Genomic DNA, 23,737 nt, shown 5'->3' on the forward strand with positions numbered 1-23,737 from the left:
CTCTCATGGATGGGACCCAACCAGGTCAGGCAGGGCCCCTCTCTGAGAGCCAGGTGGCCTATCCCTTCTCTCCAGGAGCCTTGGGACTCACCAGCCAGAAGCCATGCTGCTGTGGCTGACCCTCACCCTCCTCTGGAGTACCACCTGCTGGGCACAGCGTAAGTCTGGCTGGGTCTGCCTCTCTCCAGCCCATTCCCCTGGTGGCCACCCTCAGCCCCTCCAACGAGGAGACCAGAGTCTATGCTTAGTCCTTGTCACAGACTAACTCTAGTCTCAGGACCGTCCCGTCTGCCTGGAGGGGCTGCATCGAGTCTGGGCAAAGATAACCTGTATATTACTGTGTGTGTGTTGTTGTTTTCATGTGGTTCTTTTATCCATCTAGTGATGTATGGGAGTGGAGGAGGAACGTACTTCAGTAGCCCTGTAGATGAAGACAATGATATAACCGGGATTCGGGTGTCTGTGGGTCCTATAGGCATATTTAAGAGGTGAGTAGAAGCAGGGCACGGCCCTATCCCTGTGACCCAATTCATTCCACAGTCTTGGGAACCTGGGGAGGGGGGTCACCACCTCTTCTCCAACATCTTCACTCGGCTCTTGATGACTCTTTGAGGCCACTTGAGTCCTGGGAGTCAGGCAGCCACCAGCCTTCACCTTTCCATGTGTCCCTTCTCCTCAGCCACCTCCTCTCCTGCGTGCTAACCTCACTTCTTTCTGTCTCCACCTGCAAGTACAATCATTGCTTTCTGGATTGACCTCAAAAAGGGGGGGGAGGTGATGTTTCTCCCTACTTTCTTCTTTCAACCCAAACCCAACTCAACCAAAACCGGCCTTTCAGTCTGTGAATGCCTGATGGGAAAATCAGGGGGGAAGGTCAGGGTCAAGGAGGAAAGGAAATGAAGGTCAGTGGACCCCTGATTGAACACAAGTCGCCAAAAGTGTGTACAGGCAGAAAGACCAGGGACATTCCCCTAATGTGGGCTTGATGTCCTTGCTCAAAGCCTGGGGCAAATCTTTGCTCTGCACTTAAGGGGTCCCAGGGACCTGGGAGGAGAATGGGGCAGAGAAGCTGGCACTACAGGGGACGAGTTGCGGGCAGGGGAGGTGGTGGCGGAGGCTCTAGGACAGGCACCGAGGACACACAGATGAGTCCGGATGGGTAGAGCGAGTGGAATTCCCCCCCCCCCAGTAAGTGTGGGAGCTCACCTGCTTCTCAGAACTGCAACCTGATCCACTTGGAGTGACTTGGGCTCACAAAGCCCAAGCTTGGCCAGGGGACAGCTCCCCACTCTGAACAATCATGACAGCTGGCGCCGCCTGAGGGTCATGGTGACCGGGCTCTGTGCAGAACTCTCCTTACGGAGACCTCAGTGCTTTCTCCCAACCATCACTCCCACTTTGCAGATGAAGAAACTGAGGCCCAGAGAGGCTGGATAACAAGCCCAAGACCAGAGAGTCCGAAAGCGGCAGAGCAGGGGTTTGACACCAGTATGTGTCTCAGGAACCCCAAGCCATGTGCTCAGGGACTTGTAATGCAGTGACAGGGTTGCCCTCCTGCCAGTGACTGGGGGGGGGGGAGGGGAGAGGTGATGCGGGGGTAGAGGACCTGGGGAGAGGTGAATCACCCTGGATCTGGGGTATTCAAAGTTCCCCCTTTGTCCCAGTATCCAGGTGAAACATGGATCCAACTGGAGCGAAATATATGGTGTCTCAGGCGGGGAAATGCAGGAATTCCTCCTGTGGCCGGAAGAACACATTATAGGGGTGTACGGCACGCACAGGGTTTACTTCCGGTACCTGGTCCTATACACCGACACTGGGCGCAATGCTACTTTTGGGAAAGATGATGGCCGCAGCTTCGTCGCCTACCCTGAGCAGCCCGAAAAGGTGCTCACAGGACTCTTTGGCCAGTATCAGGTCCTCGGCCTCACGGGCATTGGTTTTAAGTGGGATTATCCTCGAAACGAGCTTGGCGTTGAGCAGCAATCAGATAACATGAAGAAAGTGAGTGCTCCTGGGTCCCCAGGGATGGGGCGTGGGGTCATCTTGCTGAGGACGTCTCGCTAGTGGCGGGCTGACGGCACTGAGGTGGGACCCTGAATCGGAATCCAATAAATGAAGCTTCTGCAGGAACAGTGCTTCCAGGTGTGGTTCTTGGTCTGGGGTACAACCAAAGCCCTCTGAGTGTATGAGGGCTGAGCCCTCTGGGGTGGAGCTCAGTGAACCAAGCTGCAGGACGAGACAGGAGGTGGGTCTGCCCCTACAAGTCCTGGTGATTGTGCTGAGAATGCAGGACCTGCCCATGCAGACCTGGGCCGATCCCACAATCCTTGAGGATTCCTGGCTCTCGGGATGCCCTGCCCCCGACTCCCTACCCCAAGCCCAGCCAGCGGGCCTCCGCTGGCCCAGGCTCAGTTCCAGACTTCCCTGATTACGCAAGGGGCTTCAGGGAAGTCACTCCTTCATTCATTCATCCATTCACTCACCCATTCAGCACACATTTGCCAAAACCTCCCCATGCCAGGCTCTCCTGAGCACTGGGGATATAAAGAAGCCAGGTGTCCAGCTGAAGGGCTCCCCATGGGGGATGAACGCAGAAGAAGGTGATAACAGATGGTTGTGGCATCTGTGTTAATTGGGATCCATGCAGGGCGTTGTGCACAGGCACCTTCCCAGAGGTGGGGTGATGGAGGTGTGCTTCAGGGAAACCTTCCTGGAGGAGGCAGTGTCTGAACTAAGTCCTAAAGGCTGAGTGAGAACTGGCCAGGTGAGATAAGGGGAAGAGGACATTCTAGGCAGAGGGATCCACATAGACAAAGGTGGAAACCAGAGATAGCCAAAGTGTCATGCAGGGGACCTGCGGGGTCTCTGCTCCCACTCCCCACACAAGAACGCAGGATATGGTGAGGCCAAAAAGGAACACCCACGGAGCCATAGGTAGGGGAGTCATACCACTATATTCTCTCTGGCGGCACTATACTCTCACTGGAGGCTGGATCCACACTGTCCGCAAACCGCCATCCACGCTTGCCAGCCCAGCCTCCATCTTCTTGCTAGCGCCCATTCTTCTCTCTGCTAGCGTAGCCACAGCAGTCATATTAGTGGCCAATGGCTCACTGGTTACAGCTGACGGCCAACTAGCCACAGTTGATGGCCATGCAATCACAGTTGATGGCCATTTACTACCTGAGCCAGCACCTGTCTATGTGAGGCCAAGAGCCTGGAAACTGCTTTCTGGGGCTCTGTCCCCACACTCCACCCCTACAGGCTCTCGCCTCACAATCTATGCGACAAGCGTCTTCCGCGAGGAGCCCTGTGCGAGGAGCCTGGAGGTGAATGCAGTATCCTGGACACAGCCAGGCTCTCTGGGCACAGCCAGGGTTTCTCAGGGCACCACCAGTACTTCTGGGCACAGCCAGACTTCCTGGGCTTCTTAGGGTACCACCTGTCTTCCCGGACACAGCCAGGGTTTCTCAGGGCACTGCCACTCTCTCTGGGAACAGCCCGACTTCCTGGGCACAGCCCGGGCATCTCAGGGCACAGCCAGACTTCCTGGGCTCAGCCAGGGTTCTCAGGGCACTGCCACTCTCTCTGGGCTCAGCCAGACTTCCTGGGCAGAGCCAGGGCTCTCAGGGCACTGCCACTCTCTCTGGGCCTCTCAGGGTACCGTGCTGGAACAACAGCAACTCACAGTCAAGGTGCTTACATATTCTCGATGGCGGCCGGTCAAAACACAAAAGCCAATATCCCCCAGTTCCGCTACATGGTGGTATATTCCCAAACAAACAGTCAAGCTGTCCATTAAATTAGGGATGGAAGGCAATTCCCCATAGTCCATAGTCATTCGCCAGGGCTGTCCTGGGGTGAGGGATGACCTTGACCTCACCCTCATCTCCCACGGAGGACTCAGCAAGCGTTACCTCCTGGGACTACAAGTCCTGCATCCGGGCTGCCCGAGCAGGAACCTCCCGGCCCACAGGGCTGCAATGACCTTCGCTTTCTCCGGCCTGTGCTGGTTGGGGAACCGTCCTCGTCCTCCCACCCCTCCACGGGGGTCCAGCTCTCCGGCAGCTGCTCCTCCTGGTGGTCATCCTCAGACTCACACACAAACTGCTCCACCGCCCTTCGAAGAGCTTTGGCCGGCACCATACCCTGCTCACTGCGCCATTTGTCGTGCGGGAGACCCGGCGGGGTCTCTGGTCCTGCTCCCCACATAAGAATACAGAACATTGTGAGGCCAAAAAGGAACACCCACGGAGCCATAGGTAGGGGAGTCATACCGCTATATTCTCGCTGGCGGCATCCACATCTCTGCATCCACGCTTGCCAGCCCAGCCGCCATCTTCTTGCTAGCCACCATTCTTCTCTCTGCTAGCGTAGCCACAGCAGTTATATTAGTGGCAATTGGCTCACTGGTTACAGCTGACGGCCAACTAGCCACAGCTGATGGCCATCCAATCACAGTGCATGGCCATTTACTACCTGAGCCAGCACCTTTCTATGTGAGGCCGAGAGCCTGGAAACTGCTTTCTGGGGCTCTGTCCCCACACAAGGGCATCACTCCTCGAAGTGTGGTAAATTGTTACAGCAGCAACGGGAAACTAATGCAGACCCCCGACATTGCACGTTCTTTGTATCCCCTGTCCGAAGCCTGGAATCCCACATGAGCATTTGCCAAGGTCTGAGTCCCAGAATCCTCCAGGGTCAAGGCTTCCAAACATTTTGCACCACAATCCTCAGGAAGAAACACATTCTACGTTGTGATACAGAGCATGCCCGCATCGATCCACCTGCAATAGCCAAACAGCCAAGCGCCAGGCCCCAGCCCCCGCGGCCTCCCTACTCAGAGCAGCCCTATTAGGACAGGGCTTCCATTATCACCATTTGCAAAAGGAGAAAACGGAGGCACGGAGAGCAGTGGCTCTAAGTCACACAAAATGTGACAGAGTTGGGGTTTAACTTGAGGAGTCTGGCTGTAGAGTCTGGGTTCGGAACCCCAGACCAAGGCAAAGATTTCCCAACCAATCCTCATCTTCCTGCGTGAGATATAAGCTGACATTTTTCTCGAGTATTGTCCCATGTATCTTGGAATGTATACTCATAAACTATGTCAAAGTTATGGGTGTTTTCATACTTGTCTTTTAATGTGTCAATAATAAAAGCACAGGAATTTATAGAACACAGGTAAGAAACATTTTGAGGAGCGTGTCTGAGGTTGCTTCGCAGGACCCCCATTCTTCCCGCGTGGGGGAGAAGCTGCTGGGGTGGGCCGGGCTCTTCCCGTCCCACTTTGCATCTGCTCTGTGTTGCCTGAGGGCCAGTGCTGTTGCAGAATGGTCTTGCCCTTCACTCGCTAAAAAAAAAAAATCTGTTTTCAGTCCTCAGGGGATTCTTGACCCCTTTCACCGGCTCCCACCTTTCTTGGGGCTGCGACTGCGAGGAGAGACCGTGTCTCCCCATATCTCCTGGTGTGGCAACAAGGAGAGTCAGAAATGGGACGACGTTCACTTGAAAAGTGACAGCAGTGATCCGCGTAGCACTCACTGTCTTGTGATGGGGAGCAGATAGGACGAGGGGAGGAGGGAGAGGAAGAGGAGGAGGGAGAGGAAGAGGAGGGAGAGGAGGAGGGAGAGGAAGAGGAGGGAGAGGAGGAGGGAGAGGAGGAGGGAGAGGAGGAGGGAGAGGAAGAGGAGGGAGAGGAGGAGGGAGAGGAATAGGAGGGAGAGGAGGAGGGAGAGGAAGAGGAGGGAGAGGAGGAGGGAGAGGAGGAGGGAGAGGAGGGAGAGGAAGAGGAGGGAGAGGAGGAGGGAGAGGAAGAGGAGGGAGAGGAGGAGGGAGAGGAAGAGGAGGAGGGAGAGGAGGAGGGAGAGGAAGAGGAGGAGGGAGAAGAGGAGGGAGAGGAAGAGGAGGAGGGAGAGGAAGAGGAGGGAGAGGAGGAGGGAGAGGAGGAGGGAGAGGAAGAGGAGGAGGGAGAGGAAGAGGAGGAGGGAAAGGAAGAGGAGGGAGAGGAGGAGGGAGAGGAGGAGGGAGAGGAGGAGGAGGGAGAGGAGGAGGGAGAGGAAGAGGAGGAGGGAGAGGAAGAGGAGGGAGAGGAGGAGGGAGAGGAAGAGGAGGGAGAGGAGGAGGGAGAGGAGGAGGAGGGAGAGGAGGAGAGGCGGACAATGGCGCCAGCTCAGGGCTGCTGTGTGGACTAATGCGAGGCGGTCGGTGGGACAGTCAATCCTTATTTGTGGGACGCTTCTCCATCCACAAATGCCTCCATGGTTCCCGCAGCAAACACAGCGTGACACCACGGAGTCAGGCGTTGGCTGAGACGCCCCACCTGGTCTCAGGACCTGGGCGTCATCGGGACGCAATCCTCCCGCAGTGTGCGGGCCCAGGGTCAGAGCTAGGGGCAAGAGAGCTTGGGGGCGCCCGGACCCACTCCCTTTGGTGACAAGGACCACGCGGGTTCACGGGTGTGAGGAACATTTATTCAACACGGGCATTCAGGGTCGCTCTGGCCTTGTCAGGGGGTACCCGCGGAGTCACCTGGTGTCCCGGCCTCGCCAGGTGAACGAGCACAGCTAGCCACGAGGATGCCGCGCGCGGTGCCACCTCGGACCGGCTCAGGAACACGCCGGCGATCTCGCTGTGACTCCCTTCCCCTCGCTGGTCGCCGGCTCCCCTGTTACCGCGGCGGGCCCTTGGGCGGACGGCTTCTCTGGGGCAGATCCCCACTTGAAGCCGATCCCGGAGAGGCAGAAGAGCCCATGCTGGCCGTTGGCAGACAGGAGCTGCTGCCCGGCGGCGGGAGGGTGGGCGCTGAACCTCCCTCCCGCCGGGCGCCCGAAGGTGGCCTGGCGCCCCCTGCTGGTGCTCCAGCGCAAGTGTCGGACACAGGCGCGCGCGCTGCCGGCCACCGCGGTGATTCTCTCGCCCGACCGCAGTAGGAACTCCTGCGCGCGGCCGCCGGGCGCTCCGTACCGCGGGCTCCAACGCTCCCCCAACTTCAGCTGGATGCTGGGGCGGGAGGGAGGCGGACTCACTGGCCCGTCCCTGCCTGCCCAAGGTCTCCGTGCCCCCGCTTCATGTCTTCTCCCAGCTCTTCCCGTCCCACGTCTAGGAAGTCCTTTCTACCGTCTGCCCACTTGCTGGCCTCCACTGGCAGCCCGCTTCTCCCGTGGGCGTGGACAGTTCTTTCCCTTCTGTACCAACCGTCCAGCCCCTGGGCTGCGGCTGGGACTTCTCCTGATTCATTACATGCACTTCTGTCTGCTGGACAGGTGCTTTGCTCACTTGTCCTCTGACCAGTGGTCACAGCCGCTTCCTCCAAAAGGTGTTGGAGGCCTGTGGGGACAGAGCCAGGAGAGCAGTTTCCAGGCTCTAGGCCTCACGTGGAAAGGTGCTGGCTCGGGTAGTAGATGGCCATCAGCTGTGACTAGTTGGCCATAAGCTGTTACCGATTAACCATTGGCCACTGATATAACTGCCTTGGCAGAACTAGCAAACGCGGATTGCAGTTAGCAAGGAGTGGGTTGGTTGGCAGAGAAGCAGACGGCAGGTTGCGGCTCCTGCTTCCTGTGTCTCCAACTGTCGTGCGGGACGGCCTGTGAGGTCTCTGGTCCCGCTCCCCAGATAACACAGGATATGGTGAGGCCAAAAAGGAACACCCACGGAGCCATAGGTAGGGGAGTCATACCACTCTATTCTCTCTGGCGGCACTATACTCTCACTGGAGGCTGGATCCACACTGTCCGCAAACCGCCATCCACGCTTGCCAGCCCAGCTGCCATCTTCTTGCTAGCCCCCATTCCTCTTCTCTTTCTCTGCTAGCGTAGCCACAGCAGTTATATTAGTGGCCAATGGCTCACTGGTTACAGCTGAAGGCCAACTAGCCACAGCTGATGGCCTTGCAATCACAGTTGATGGCCATTTACTACCTGAGCCAGCACCTGTCTCTGTGAGGCCGAGAGCCTGGAAACTGCTTTCTGGGGCTCTGCCCCCACACCAACCCAGCCGCCAGCGACACTATAGTGGTATGACTCCCCTACCAATTTATGTTCACAGCTCTATGAAAACGTGCCTCATGTGTGCTTTCGGGCAAGTTCAGTTATCCCCTCTTTGCTCAGGCCAGAAACCTGTCTCTTCTTCCAACTCCCACCCCAGGTGGGGCTTCCTGGAGCCCTCACCCAGACAGACTCTCTGGGCGCCAAACCCTGCCAGCTTGGAGCTGGAGAGAAAATGCCTGAATTGGCAGCAAAACTCGCAAAAGTACCCTCCGGCTGGGCTGGGGCAGGACCACAAGCCCCTTTGTGCAACGAGCCAGCCCCTGCCTCTCAGAGCTGTGCTGTGAGGTCCTAGGACTCTTCCACCTCCTTTCAGGAAGAGTTTTCTGGAGCCTGGGGGATGGGAGGCCTGAGCATCAAGGAGCCTTTCCAGGGAAAGCACTGCAGAGTCAGAAGAAAGGGCACAGTTTTCAGCATAGAGCACCTCTCTGTTGTGTTTGTTAAATGGAACGCCCCTCCTGAGCTCCCAGCCCCGTGTGTCCAGCATCATGGACAGGGCTGCGACTGTTCCCAGGAAGAGGGATCACCAGGGCTCTGCTGACTTTGTGAGTGAAGGGCCAGAGAGTACACAGCTTAGGTTTCCTAGGTTTTAAAGTCTCTGTCACAAGGACTTAGCTCCGCCTGTAGTTGAAAGCAGCCCCAGAATATATGCAAATGAGTAACACTTTATTGGTGGGTGATAGCACTGGAATTTCATAGAATGTTCGTGTGTCACAAAATACTATTATTTTTTTTTTTTTTTTAGTATTTCCTAACCATTTAAAAAATGTAAAAAGTGTTCTTAGCTCATGGGCTGTGCAGAAACAGGCAGAGGGCCAGCTTCGGCCTCAGACCGTCTTCACTAACCCCTGCCCTTGGTACCTGCTGTAGATAATGGAGGTGCCAGCTAACAGGGCCTCCACCCCATTCTCCAGTCCTTCCAGCACTGCCATCCTGATGAAACCGGTGTTCCCAGCTCCTGGTGAGTCAGCACTCCCAAAGCAAGTCTGTGTACACATGAGGCCATTCTGTGCAGCCTTCTAGGCAAATAGGACATTCTAAGCCCTCGTGTCTCCAGTGGCCTGTGTCCTTAGGCAATGTGTCAGTGCGGCAGGAGTGTTTCATTCCTTCTTCACACCTGTGTAGTATTCCACTGTATGGATGACAGCATCATTTATGTAACGGGTCACCTCTAGACGGACAAGTCTTGTTGTTTTTAATCTGTGATTGCAAAGGATGCTGCAAAGAAAAACCTTGTATACCTGTCCACGTGGCATAAAGTCTTTGGTGTTCAGACCCTTAGCTGGAGAAGAATCTTGTTAAATTCTCATAACACCCTGTGAGTAGTTTCTACCATTATCCACATATATCAGATGAAATACTCGAGGCACACAGAGGTGACATACGCTCCCCAAATCGCATGACTAGCAAGTAGAGAAGAAAGGACTTGGACCTGATCTGGTTCCAGCACCCACACCCCCATTCAGCCCCTATCTTGCCACCCTGTGGCTCTTCTCAATGGTTGGGGAGACCCCTGTGGACAGCCTTAGCTCCGGCCCTTTGCAGAAAGCCTGAACTTGCCACACCAGCAGAGTCCCCAGAACCCTTAAAAATTACACCGTTACGTTCCAAATAAAATCTGACCCCTTGGCCTGGCCACAGGTGCCTTTGGAAGGACTGGCCTGGAGGCTCACCTGTCTCCAATCCTCTGTGCCTCCTGTCATTGCACCTTTGCTGTTGGTCATCCTATAGCCCGTTAAGGCTAGTTCATCCTTAGCTACTCCCAGACCTGACACAGAGGAAAGATCACAGACATCTTCCAAGTGACAGCCCGTGGAAGCCCTGGGATATGTCTTCCACCTCGCACCAGACACACAGAACTGGATCGTCCATTCCGGCTCTGAGGCGGAGCTGGGAACTTGACCTGGGCTCCTGGAAGCCCGCAGGACTCCAGTCTCTGCCCAGGCCTGAATGAGGTCTTGAACTCAATTGTGCACAAGACAGGAATCCTGCGCCCCATGAACCTTCTGTGGACATTTGACCTACATCCCCCCCATGGGGTTGAAACCCGTTTGGCCAACCTGAGAAGGGCTCTCAGCCAACATCCCCCACCTATGAAGTCAAGATTTAGTTCAGGTGCTGAGGAGAGAGACCCAGAGGTGACAGTGAAATCCCTGTCACTGTCTCGTTTTGTTTGTGTAGGCTCTGGGTCCAAGAAAATAAGCAGAGCATGTCTGGGAGCCTCCCCTAGGATGGCTCCGGTGATTCCCCCAGGAAGAACCCCTGCCAACCAGCTCCTTCCTGTCCCCCTGGTGGCCCCTGCTCCTTCCTTCTGGATGGGGGCCCACAGTGCTTGGGAGAGTATAAAGGGCCAGGTGAAGGGCACCCAGGTGCAAGACTCCCAGTGCCAGGACTGGGTGACAAGATTTTCCTGGCCAGGTAGGTGGTGCTCACCTCTCATGGATGGGGCCCAACAAGGTCAGGCAGGGCCCCTCTCTGAGAGCCAGGTGGCCTATCCCTTCTCTCCAGGAGCCTTGGGACTCACCAGCCAGAAGTCATGCTGCTGTGGCTGACCCTCACCCTCCTCTGGAGTACCACCTGCTGGGCACAGCGTAAGTCTGGCTGGGTCTGCCTCTCTCCAGCCAATCCCCCTGGTGGCCACCCTCAGCCCCTCCAACGAGGAGACCAGAGTCTAGGCTCAGTCCTTGTCACAGACTAACTCTAGTCTCAGGACTGTCCCGTCTACCTGGAGGGTCTGCATCGAGTCTGGGCAAAGATAACCTGTATATTACTGTGTGTGTGTGGTTTTTTTCATCTTCTTCTTTTATCCATCTAGAGATGTATGGGAATGGAAGAGGAACGTATTTCAGTAGCCCTGTAGATGAAGACAATGATATAACTGGGATTCGGGTGTCTGTGGGTCGTATAGGCCTATTTAAGAGGTGAGTAGGAGCAGGGCACGGCCCTATCCCTGTGACCCAATGCATTCCACAATCTTGGGAACTTGGGGAGGGGGGTCACCGCCTCTTCTGCAACATCTTCACTAGGCTCTTGATGACACTTTGAGGCCACTTGAGTCCTTGGAGTTATGCAGCCACCAACCATCACCTTTCCATGTGTCCCTTTTCCTCAGCCATGTCCTCTCCTGCGTGCTAACCTCACTTCTTTCTGTCTCCACCTGCAAGTCCAGTCATTGCTTTCTGGATTGACCTCAAAAAGGGTGGGTGGGTGATGTTTCTCCCTACTTTCTCCTTTCAACCCAAACCCAACTCAACCAAAAATGGCCTTTCAGTCTGAGAATGCCTGATGGGAAAATCAGGGGGAAGGTCAGGGTCAAGGAGGAAAGGAAATGAAGGTCAGTGGACCCCTGATTGAACACAAGTCGCCAAAAGTGTGTACAGGCAGAAAGACCAGGGACATTCCCCTAATGTGGGGGTGATGTCCTTGCTCAAAGCCTGGGGCAAATCTTTGCTCTGCACTTAAGGGGTGCCAGGGACCTGGGAGACAGAATGGGGCAGAGAAGCTGGCACTACAGGGGATGAGTTGCGGGCAGGGGAGGTGGAGGCGGAGGCTCTAGGACAGGCACCGAGGACACACAGATGAGTCCAGATGAGTTGAGCGAGTGGAATTCCCCCCCGCCCCCAGTAAGTGTGGGAGCTCACCTGCTTCTCATAACTGCAACCTGATCCACTTGGAGTGACTTGGGCTCAGAAAGCCCAAGCTTGGCCAGGGGACAGCTCCCCACTCTGAACAATCATGACAGCTGGCGCCGCCTGAGGGTCATGGTGACCGGGCTCTGTGCAGAACTCTCCTTACGGAGACCTCAGTGCTTGCTCCCAACCATCACTCCCACTTTGCAGATGAAGAAACTGAGGCCCAGAGAGGCTGGATAACAAGCCCAAGACCAGAGAGTCCGAAAGCGGCAGAGCAGGGGTTTGACACCAGTATGTGTCTCAGGAACCCCAAGCCATGTGCTCAGGGACTTGTATTGCAGTGATAGAGTTGGTCTCCTGCCAGTGACTGGGAGGGGGGGGAAGGGGAGAGGTGATGCAGGGGTAGAGGACCTGGGGAGTGGTGAGTCACCCTGGATCTGGGGTATTCAAAGTTCCCCCTTTGTCCCAGTATCCAGGTGAAACATGGATCCAACTGGAGCGAAATATATGGTGTCTCAGGCGGGGAAACGCAGGAATTCCTCCTGTGGCCGGAAGAACACATTATAGGGGTGTACGGCATGCACAGGATTTACCTCCGGTACCTGGTCCTATACACCGACACTGGGCGCTGGGCTGCCTTTGGGAAAGAAGGTGGCCGCAGCTTCGTCGCCTACCCCGAGCAGCAGCCCGAAAAGGTGCTCACAGGAATCTTTGGCCAGTATCAGAGCCTTGGCCTCACGGGCATTGGTTTTAAGTGGGATTATCCTCAAAACGAGCTTGTTGTTGAGCAGGAATCAGATAACACGTAGAAAGTTTGAGTGCTCCTGGTCCCCAGGGATGGGGAGTGGGGTCACCTTGCCGAGGACGTCTGGCTAGTGGCGGGCTGACGGCACTGAGGTGGGACCCTGAATCGGAATCCAATAAATGAAGCTTCTGCAGGAACAGTGCTTCCAGGTGTGGTTCTTGGTCGGGGGTACAACCAAAGCCCTCTGAGTGTTGAGGGCTGAGCCCTCTGGGGTGGAGCTCAGTGAACCAAGCTGCAGGACGAGACAGGAGGTGGGTCTGACACTCCAAGTCCTGGTGATTCTGCTGAGAATGCAGGACCTGCCCATGCAGACCTGGGCCGATCCCACAATCCTTGAGGATTTCTGGCTCTCGGGATGCCCTGCCCCTGACTCCCTACCCCAAGCCCAGCCAGCGGGCCTCCGCTGGCCCAGGCTCAGTTCCTGACTTCTCTGATTACTCAAGGTGCTTCAGGGAAGTCACTCCTTCATTCATTCATCCATTCACTCACCCGCTCAGCACACATTTGCCAAAATCCATGCCAGGCTCTCCTGAGCACTGGGGATATAAAGAAGCCAGGTGTCCAGCTGAAGGGCTCCCCATGGGGGATGAACGCAGAAGCAGATGATAACAGATGGTTGTGGCATCTGTGGTAATTGGGATCCATGCAGGGCGTTGTGCACAGGCACCTTCCCAGAGGTGGGGTGGTGGAGGTGTGCTTCAGGGAAACCTTCCTGGAGGAGGCAGTGTCTGAACTAAGTCCTAAAGGCTGAGTGAGAACTGGCCAGGTGGAGATAAGGGGAAGAGGACATGCTAGGCAGAGGGATCCACATAGACAAAGGTGAAAGCCAGATATAGCCAAGGGCAGCGCTCCTCAAAGTGTGGTAAATTGTTACAGCAGCAACGGGAAACTAATGCAGACCCCCGACTTTGCACGTTCTTTGTATCCCCTGTCCGAAGCCTGGAATCCCACATGAGCGTTTGCCAAGGTCTGAGTCCCAGAATCCTCCAGGGTCAAGGCTTCCAAACATTTTGCACCACAATCCTCAGGAAGAAACACATTCTACGTTGTGATACAGAGCATGCCCGCATCGATCCATCTGCAATAGCCAAACAGCCAAGCGCCAGGCCCCAGCCCACGCGGCCTCCCTACTCAGAGCAGCCCTATTAGGACAGGACTTCCATTATCACCATTTACAAAAGGAGAAAACGGAGGCACGGAGAGCAGTGGCTCTAAGGCACACAAAATGTGACAGAGTTGGGGTTTAACTTGAGGAGTCTGGCTGTAGAGTCTGGGTTCGGAACCCCAGACCAAGGCAAAGATTTCCCAACCAATCCTCATCTTCCTGCATGAGATATAAGCTGACATTTTTCTCTTCCCTGCTTTAATTTTAAATGCTGGTGGAGAACCACTTTGGGGTTTCAGTCTGGAGGCTGTGGGGAAAATTCAGAGAATCCATGAACTTAGATGGGTAAAAATTACTTCTTTATTTCCGCTGTCTTCTGCTGGAAATTGTTTTTCATTCAAGTATGAATGTAACCTTGCACACAGTGCCTGTGACTTTGTCATATCAATTGGGAGTATTGTCCCATATATCTTGGAATGTATACTCATAACTATGTCAAAAATATGGATGTTTTCAAACTTGCCTTTTAATGTGTCAATAATAAAAGCACAGGAATTTATAGAACACAGGTAAGAAACATTTTGAGGAGCGTGTCTGAGGTTGCTTCGCAGGACCCCCTGTTCTTCCCGCGTGGGGGAGAAGCTGCTGGGGTGGGCCGGGCTCTTCCCGTCCCACTTTGCATCTGCTCTGTGTTGCCTGAGGGCCAGTGCTGTTGCAGAATGGTCTTGCCCTTCACTCGCTAAAAAAAAAAAATCTGTTTTCAGTCCTCAGGGGATTCTTGACCCCTTTCACCGGCTCCCACCTTTCTTGGGGCTGCGACTGCGAGGAGAGACCGTGTCTCCCCATATCTCCTGGTGTGGCAACAAGGAGAGTCAGAAATGGGACGACGTTCACTTGAAAAGTGACAGCACTGATCCGCGTAGCACTCACTGTCTTGTGATGGGGAGCAGATAGGACGAGGGGAGGAGGGAGAGGAAGAGGAGGGAGAGGAGGAGGGAGAGGAAGAGGAGGAGGGAGAGGAGGAGGGAGAGGAAGAGGAGGAGGGAGAGGAAGAGGAGGAAGAGGAGGAGGGAGAGGAAGAGGAGGAAGAGGAGGAGGGAGAGGAAGAGGAGGGAGAGGAGGAGGGAGAGGAAGAGGAGGGAGAGGAGGAGAGGCGGACAATGGCGCCAGCTCAGGGCTGCTGTGTGGACTAATGCGAGGCGGTCGGTGGGACAGTCAATCCTTATTTGTGGGACGGTTCTCCATCCACAAATGCCTCCATGGTTCCCGCAGCAAACACAGCGTGGCACCACGGAGTCAGGCGTTGGCTGAGACGCGCCACCTAGTCTCAGGACCTGGGCGTCATCGGGACGCAATCCTCCCGCAGTGTGCGGGCCCAGGGTCAGAACTAGGGGCAAGAGAGCTTGGGGCCGCCCGGACCCACTCCCTTTGGTGACAAGGACCACGCGGGTTCACGGGTGTGAGGAACATTTATTCAACACGGGCATTCAGGGTCGCTCTGGCCTTGTCAGGGGGTACCCGCGGAGTCACCTGGCGTCCCGGCCTCGCCAGGTGAACGAGCACAGCTAGCCACGAGGATGCCGCGCGCGGTGCCACCTCGGACCGGCTCAGGAACACGCCGGCGATCTCGCTGTGACTCCCTTCCCCTCGCTGGTCGCCGGCTCCCCTGTTACCGCGGCGGGCCCTTGGGCGGACGGCTTCTCTGGGGCAGATCCCCACTTGAAGCCGATCCCGGAGAGGCAGAAGAGCCCATGCTGGCCGTTGGCAGACAGGAGCTGCTGCCCGGCGGCGGGAGGGTGGGCGCTGAACCTCCCTCCCGCCGGGCGCCCGAAGGTGGCCTGGCGCCCCCTGCTGGTGCTCCAGCGCAAGTGTCGGACACAGGCGCGCGCGCTGCCGGCCACCGCGGTGATTCTCTCGCCCGACCGCAGTAGGAACTCCTGCGCGCGGCCGCCGGGCGCTCCGTACCGCGGGCTCCAACGCTCCCCAAACTTCAGCTGGATGCTGGGGCGGGAGGGAGGCGGACTCACTGGCCCGTCCCTGCCTGCCCAAGGTCTCCGTGTCCCCGCTCCATGCCTTGTCCCAGCTCTGCCCGCCCCACGTCTAGGAAGTCCTTTCTACCGTCTGCCCATTTGCTGGCCTGCACTGGCAGCCCGCTTCTCCCGCGGGAGTGGACAGTTCTTTCCCTTCTGTACCAACCGTCCAGCCCCTGGGCTGCGGCTGGGACTTCTCCCGATTCATTACATGCACTTCTGTCTGCTGGACAGCTGCTTTGCTCACTTGTCCTCTGACCCGTGGTCACAGCCGCTTCCTCCAAAAGGTGTTGGAGGCCTGTGGGGGCAGAGCCAGGAGAGCAGTGTCCAAGCTCTCGGCCTCACGTGGAAAGGTGCTGGCTCGGGTAGTAGATGGCCATCAGCTGTGACTAGTTGGCCACAAGCTGTTACCGATTAACCATTGGCCACTGATATAACTGCCTTGGCAGAACTAGCAAGGGCGGATTGCCGTTAGCAAGGAGTGGGTTGGTTGGCAGAGAAGCAGACGGCAGGTTGCGGCTCCTGCTTCCTGTGTCTCCAACTGTCGTGCGGGACGGCCTGTGAGGTCTCTGGTCCCGCTCCCCACATAACACAGGATATGGTGAGGCCAAAAAGGAACACCCACGGAGCCATAGGTAGGGGAGTCATACCACTCTATTCTCTCTGGCGGCACTATACTCTCACTGGAGGCTGGATCCACACTGTCCGCAAACTGCCATCCACGCTTGCCAGCCCAGCTGCCATCTTCTTGCTAGCCCCCATTCCTCTTCTCTTTCTCTGCTAGCGTAGCCACAGCAGTTATATTAGTGGCCAATGGCTCACTGGTTACAGCTGAAGGCCAACTAGCCACAGCTGATGGCCTTACAATCACAGTTGATGGCCATTTACTACCTGAGCCAGCACCTGTCTCTGTGAGGCCGAGAGCCTGGAAACTGCTTTCTGGGGCTCTGCCCCCACATCAACCCAGCCGCCAGCGACACTATAGTGGTATGACTCCCCTACCAATTTATGTTCACAGCTCTATGAAAACGTGCCTCATGTGTGCTTTCGGGCAAGTTCAGTTATCCCCTCTTTGCTCAGGCCAGAAACCTGTCTCTTCTTCCAACTCCCACCCCAGGTGGGGCTTCCTGGAGCCCTCACCCAGACAGACTCTCTGGGCGCCAAACCCTGCCAGCTTGGAGCTGGAGAGAAAATGCCTGAATTGGCAGCAAAACTCGCAAAAGTACCCTCCGGCTGGGCTGGGGCAGGACCACAAGCCCCTTTGTGCAACGAGCCAGCCCCTGCCTCTCAGAGCTGTGCTGTGAGGTCCTAGGCCTCTTCCACCTCCTTTCAGGAAGAGTTTTCTGGAGCCTGGGGGATGGGAGGCCTGAGCATCAAGGAGCCTTTCCAGGGAAACCACTGCAGAGTCAGAAGAAAGGGCACAGTTTTCAGCATAGAGCACCTCTCTGTTGTGTTTGTTAAATGGAACGCCCCTCCTGAGCTCCCAGCCCCGTGTGTCCAGCATCATGGACAGGGCTGCGACTGTTCCCAGGAAGAGGGATCACCAGGGCTCTGCTGACTTTGTGAGTGAAGGGCCAGAGAGTACACAGCTTAGGTTTCCTAGGTTTTAAAGTCTCTGTCACAAGGACTTAGCTCCGCCTGTAGTTGAAAGCAGCCCCAGAATATATGCAAATGAGTAACACTTTATTGGTGGGTGATAGCACTGGAATTTCATAGAATGTTCGTGTGTCACAAAATACTATTCTTTTTTTTTTTTTTTAGTATTTCCTAACCATTTAAAAAAATGTAAAAAGTGTTCTTAGCTCATGGGCTGTGCAGAAACAGGCAGAGGGCCAGCTTCGGCTGCAGACCATCGTCACTAACCCCTGCCCTTGGTACCTGCTGTAGATAATGGAGGTGCCAGCTAACAGGGCCTCCACCCCATTCTCCAGTCCTTCCAGCACTGCCATCCTGATGAAACCGGTGTTCCCAGCTCCTGGTGAGTCAGCACTCCCAAAGCAAGTCTGTGTACACATGAGGCCATTCTGTGCAGCCTTCTAGGCAAATAGGACATTCTAAGCCCTCGTGTCTCCAGTGGCCTGTGTCCTTAGGCAATGTGTCAGTGCGGCAGGAGTGTTTCATTCCTTCTTCACACCTGTGTAGTATTCCACTGTATGGATGACAGCATCATTTATGTAACGGGTCACCTCTAGACGGACAAGTCTTGTTGTTTTTAATCTGTGATTGCAAAGGATGCTGCAAAGAAAAACCTTGTATACCTGTCCACGTGGCATAAAGTCTTTGGTGTTCAGACCCTTAGCTGGAGAAGCATCTTGTTAAATTCTCATAACACCCTGTGAGTAGTTTCTACCATTATCCACATATATCAGATGAAATACTCGAGGCACACAGAGGTGACATACGCTCCCCAAATCGCATGACTAGCAAGTAGAGAAGAAAGGACTTGGACCTGATCTGGCTCCAGCACCCACACCCCCATTCAGCCCCTATCTTGCCACCCTGTGGCTCTTCTCAATGGTTGGGGAGACCCCTGTGGACAGCCTTAGCTCTGGCCCTTCGCAGAAAGCCTGAACTTGCCACACCAGCAGAGTCCCCAGAACACTTAAAAATTACACCGTTACGTTCCAAATAAAATCTGACCCCTTGGCCTGGCCACAGGTGCCTTTGGAAGGACTGGCCTGGAGGCTCACCTGTCTCCAATCCTCTGTGCCTCCTGTCATTGCACCTTTGCTGTTGGTCATCCTATAGCCCGTTAAGGCTAGTTCATCCTTAGCTACTCCCAGACCTGACACAGAGGAAAGATCACAGACATCTTCCAAGTGACAGCCCGTGGAAGCCCTGGGATATGTCATCCACCTCGCACCAGACACATAGAACTGGATCGTCCATTCCGGCTCTGAGGCGGAGCTGGGAACTTGACCTGGGCTCCTGGAAGCCCGCAGGACTCCAGGCTCTGCCCAGGCCTGAATGAGGTCTTGAACTCAATTGTGCACAAGACAGGATTCCTGCGCACCATGAACCTTCTGTGGACATTTGACCTACATCCCCCCATGGGGTTGAAACCCGTTTGGCCAACCTGAGAAGGGCTCTCAGCTAACATCCCCCACCTATGAAGTCAAGATTTAGTTCAGGTGCTGAGGAGAGAGACCCAGAGGTGACAGTGAAATCCCTGTCACTGTCTCGTTTTGTTTGTGTAGGCTCTGGGTCCAAGAAAATAAGCAGAGCATGTCTGGGAGCCTCCCCTAGGATGGCTCCGGTGATTCCCCCAGGAAGAACCCCTGCCAACCGGCTCCTTCCTGTCCCACTGGTGGCCCCTGCTCCTTCCTTCTGGATGGGGGCCCACAGTGCTTGGGAGAGTATAAAGGGCCAGGTGAAGGGCACCCAGGTGCAAGACTCCCAGTGCCAGGACTGGGTGACAAGATTTTCCTGGCCAGGTAGGTGGTGCTCCCCTCTCATGGATGGGGCCCAACAAGGTCAGGCAGGGCCCCTCTCTGAGAGCCAGGTGGCCTATCCCTTCTCTCCAGGAGCCTTGGGACTCGCCAGCCAGAAGTCATGCTGCTGTGGCTGACCCTCACCCTCCTCTGGAGTACCACCTGCTGGGCACAGCGTAAGTCTGGCTGGTTCTGCCTCTCTCCAGCCCATCCCCCTGGTGGCCACCCTCAGCCCCTCCAACGAGGAGACCAGAGTCTAGGCTCAGTCCTTGTCACAGACTAACTCTAGTCTCAGGACCGTCCCGTCTGCCTGGAGGGGCTGCATCGAGTCTGGGCAAAGATAACCTGTGTGTGTGTTGTTTTTTTCATCTTCTTCTTTTATCCATCTAGTGATGTATGGGAATGGAGGAGGAACGTATTTCAGTAGCCCTGTAGATGAAGACAATGATATAACTGGGATTCGGGTGTCTGTGGGTCGTATAGGCATATTTAAGAGGTGAGTAGGAGCAGGGCACGGCCCTATCCCTGTGACCCAATGCATTCCACAGTCTTGGGAACTTGGGGAGGGGGGTCACCACCTCTTCTCCAACATCTTCACTAGGCTCTTGATGACACTTTGAGGCCACTTGACTCCTTGGAGTCAGGCAGCCACCAGCCATCACCTTTCCATGTGTCCCTTTTCCTCAGCCACCTCCTCTCCTGCATGCTAACCTCACTTCTTTCTGTCTCCACCTGCAAGTCCAGTCATTGCTTTCTGGATTGACCTCAAAAGGGGGGGGGGAGGTGATGTTTCTCCCTACTTTCTCCTTTCAACCCAAACCCAACTCAACCAAAACCGGCCTTTCAGTCCAAGAATGCCTGATGGGAAAATCAGGGAGGAAGGTCAGGGTCAAGGAGGAAAGGAAATGAAGGTCAGTGGACCCCTGATTGAACACAAGTCGCCAAAAGTGTGTACAGGCAGAAAGACCAGGGACATTCCCCTAATGTGGGGGTGATGTCCTTGCTCAAATCCTGGGGCAAATCTTTGCTCTGCACTTAAGGGGTCCCAGGGACCTGGTAGACCGAATGGGGCAGAGAAGCTGGCACTACAGGGGACAAGTTGCGGGCAGGGGAGGTGGCGGCGGAGGCTCTAGGACAGGCACCGAGGACACACAGATGAGTCCGGATGGGTGGAGCGAGTGGAAACGCCCCCCCAGTAAGTGTGGGAGCTCACCTGCTTCTCAGAACTGCAACCTGATCCACTTGGAGTGACTCGGGCTCAGAAAGCCCAAGCTTGGCCAGTGGACAGCTCCCCACTCTGAACAATCATGACAGCTGGCACCGCCTGAGGGTCATGGTGACCAGGCTCTGTGCAGAACTCTCCTTATGGAGACCTCAGTGCTTGCTCCCAACCATCACTCCCACTTTGCAGATGAAGAAACTGAGGCCCAGAGGGGCTGGATTACAAGCCCAAGACCACAGAGTCCGAAAGCAGCAGAGCAGGGGTTTGACACCAGTATGTGTCTCAGGAACCCCAAGCCATGTGCTCAGGGACTTGTATTGCAGTGACAGGGTCACTCTCCTTGCCAGTGACTGGGGGGGAGGGGAGAGGTGATGCAGGGATAGAGGACCTGGGGAGTGGTGAGTCACCCTGGATCTGAGGTATTCAAAGTTCCCCCTTTGTCCCAGTATCCAGGTGAAACATGGATCCAACTGGAGCGAAATATATGGTGTCTCAGGCGGGGAAACGCAGGAATTCCTCCTGTGGCCGGAAGAACACATTATAGGGGTGTACGGCATGCACAGGATTTACCTCCGGTACCTGGTCCTATACACCGACACTGGGCGCTGGGCTGCCTTTGGGAAAGAAGGTGGCCACAGCTTCGTCGCCTACCCCGAGCAGCCCGAAAAGGTGCTCACAGGAATCTTTGGCCAGTCTCAGGTCCTCGGCCTCACGGGCATTGGTTTTAAGTGGGATTATCCTCGAAAAGAGCTTGGCGCTGAGCAGCAATCAGAGGGGATGAATGGTTGACTGCTCCTCGGTCCCCAGGGATGGGGAGTGGGGTCAGATTGCTGAGGACATCTGGCTAGTGGCGGGCTGACGGCACTGAGGTGGGACCCTGAATCGGAATCCAATAAATGAAGCTTCTGCAGGAACAGTGCTTCCAGGTGTGGTTCTTGGTCTGGGGTACAACCAAAGCCCTCTGAGTGTTGAGGGCTGAGCCCTCTGGGGTGGAGCTCAGTGAACCAAGCTGCAAGACGAGACAGGAGGTGGGTCTGACCCTCAAAGTCCTGGTGATTCTGCTGAGAACGCAGGACCTGCCCATGCAGACCTGGGCCGATCCCACAATCGAGGATTCATGGCTCTCGGGATGCCCTGCCCCCGACTCCCTACCCCAAGCCCAGCCAGCGGGCCTCCGCTGGCCCAGGCTCAGTTCCAGACTTCTCTGATTACGCAAGGGGCTTCAGGGAAGTCACTCTTTCATTCATTCACCCATTCACTCTCCCATTCAGCACACATTTGCCAAAACCTCACCCATGCCAGGCTCTCCTGAGCACTGGGGATATAAAGAAGCCAGGTGTCCAGCTGAAGGGCTCCCCATGGGGGATGAACGCAGAAGCAGATGATAACAGATGGTTGTGGCATCTGTGTTAATTGGGGTCCATGCAGGGCATTGTGCACAGGCACCTTCCCAGAGGTGGGGTGATGGATGTGCTTCAGGGAAACCTTCCTGGAGGAGGCAGTGTCTGAACTAAGTCCTAAAGGCTGAGTGAGAACTGGCCAGGTGGAGATAAGGGGAAGAGGACATTCTAGGCAGAGGGATCCACATAGACAAAGGTGGAAGCCAGAGATAGCCAAAGTGTCACGCATGGGACATGCAGGGTCTCTGCTCCCACTCCCCACACAAGAACGCAGGATATGGTGAGGCCAAAAAGGAACACCCACGGAGCCATAGATGGGGGAGTCATACCACTATATTCTCTCTGGCGGCACTATACTCTCACTGGAGGCTGGATCCGCACTGTCCGCAAACCGCCATCCACGCTTGCCAGCCCAGCCGCCATCTTCTTGCTAGCCCCCATTCTCCTCTCTTCTCTCTCTGCTAGCGTAGCCACAGCAGTTATATTAGTGGCCAATGGCTCACTGGTTACAGCTGACGGCCAACTAGCCACAGCTGATGGCCATCCAATCACAGTTGATGGCCATTTACTACCTGAGCCAGCACCTGTCTATGTGAGGCCGAGAGCCTGGAAACTGCTTTCTGGGTCTCTGTCCCCACACTCCACCCCTACAGGCTCTCGCCTCACAATCTATGCGACAAGCGTCTTCTGCGAGGGGCCCTGTGCGAGGAGCCTGGAGGTGAATGCGGTATCCTGGACACAGCCAGGCTCTCTGGGCACAGCCAGAGTTTCTCAGGGCACCACCAGTGCTTCTGGGCATAGCCAGACTTCCTGGGCTTCTTAGGGTACCACTAGTCTTCCCGGACACAGCCAGGGTTTCTCAGGGCACCACCAGTACTTCTGGGCACAGCCAGACTTTCTGGGCTTCTTAGGGTACCACCTGTCTTCCCGGACACAGCCAGGGTTTCTCAGGGCACTGCCACTGTCTCTGGGAACCGCCTGACTTCCTGGGCACAGCCAGGGCATCTCAGGGCACAGCCAGACTTCCTGGACTCAGCCAGGGCTCTCACGGTACTGCCACTCTCTCTGGGCACAGCCAGACTTCCTGGGCACAGCCAGGGCTCTCACGGTACTGCCACTCTCTCTGGGCACAGCCAGACTTCCTGGGCACAGCCAGGGCTCTCAGGGCACTGCCACTCTCTCTGGGAACAGCCCGACTTCCTGGGCACAGCCAGGGTATCTCAGGGCTCAGCCAGACTTCCTGGGCACAGCCAGGGCTCTCAGGGCACTGACACTCTCTCTGTGCCTCTCAGGGTACCCTGCTGGAACAACAGCGACTCACAATCAAGGTGTTTACATATTCTCGATGGCGGCCGGACAAGACACAAAAGCAAATATCCCCCAGTTCCACTATATGGTGGTACGTTCCCAAACAAATAGTCAAGTTGTCCATTAAAATAGGGATGGAAGGCAATTCCCCATAGTCCATAGTCATTCACCAGGGTTGTCCTGGGGTGAGGGATGACCTTGACCTCACCCTCATCTCCCACGGAGGACTCAGCAAGCGTTACCTCCTGGGACTACAAGTCCTGCATCTGGGCTGCCTGACCAGGATCTTCCCGGCCCACAGGGCTGCAATGACCTTCGCTTTCTCCGGCTTGTGCTGGTTGGGGAACCATCCACATCTTTCCACCCCTCCACGGGGCTCCATCTCTGCAGCAGCTGCTCCTCCTGGTCTTCCTCAGACTCACACACAAACTGCTCCACCGCCCTTCGGAGAGCTTTGGCCGGCACCATACCCTGCTCACTGCGCCATTTGTCGTGCGGGAGACCCGGCGGGGTCTCTGGTCCCACTCCCCACATAAGAATACAGAACATTGTGAGGCCAAAAAGGAACACCCACGGAGCCATAGGTAGGGGAGTCATACCACTATATTCTCTCTGGCGGCACTATACTCTCACTGGAGGCTGGATCCACACTGTCCGCAAACCGCCATCCACACTTGCCAGCCCAGCCGCCATCTTCTTGCTAGCCCCCATTCTTCTCTCTTCTCCTCTGCTAGCGTAGCCACAGCAGTTATATTG

General features: G+C 55.8%; 3 protein-coding genes and 1 long non-coding RNA gene across 4 annotated transcripts in view; 3 read left to right on the forward strand and 1 right to left on the reverse strand.

The window, feature by feature from the left end:
• The window catches only part of LOC109439324 (uncharacterized), a 139,199-nt gene that overhangs the window by 91,538 nt on the left and 23,924 nt on the right, over positions 1–23,737 (reverse strand). The window lies entirely within an intron of this gene.
• Positions 104–6,392, forward strand: LOC148756850 (pancreatic adenocarcinoma up-regulated factor-like). The gene is made up of 4 exons (XM_088801498.1): positions 104–158; positions 383–488; positions 1,665–2,004; positions 6,333–6,392. Exons 1-4 carry the CDS (start codon positions 104–106, stop codon positions 6,390–6,392), a joined length of 561 nt encoding a protein of 186 aa, XP_088657624.1.
• Positions 10,435–12,557, forward strand: LOC141569499 (pancreatic adenocarcinoma up-regulated factor). The gene is made up of 4 exons (XM_074323022.2): positions 10,435–10,466; positions 10,557–10,639; positions 10,864–10,969; positions 12,150–12,557. Exons 2-4 carry the CDS (start codon positions 10,585–10,587, stop codon positions 12,487–12,489), a joined length of 501 nt encoding a protein of 166 aa, XP_074179123.2. The 5' UTR covers positions 10,435–10,466; positions 10,557–10,584; the 3' UTR covers positions 12,490–12,557.
• On the forward strand, positions 19,147–21,138 carry LOC148756851 (pancreatic adenocarcinoma up-regulated factor-like). Its single transcript, XM_088801491.1, has 3 exons — positions 19,147–19,227; positions 19,442–19,547; positions 20,720–21,138. Exons 1-3 carry the CDS (start codon positions 19,173–19,175, stop codon positions 21,060–21,062), a joined length of 504 nt encoding a protein of 167 aa, XP_088657617.1. The 5' UTR covers positions 19,147–19,172; the 3' UTR covers positions 21,063–21,138.

This window comes from Rhinolophus sinicus, chromosome 10 (assembly GCF_057876585.1).
Source record: "Rhinolophus sinicus isolate RSI-liver-muscle chromosome 10, RSI-T2T, whole genome shotgun sequence".
Lineage (NCBI taxonomy): Eukaryota > Metazoa > Chordata > Mammalia > Chiroptera > Rhinolophidae > Rhinolophus > Rhinolophus sinicus.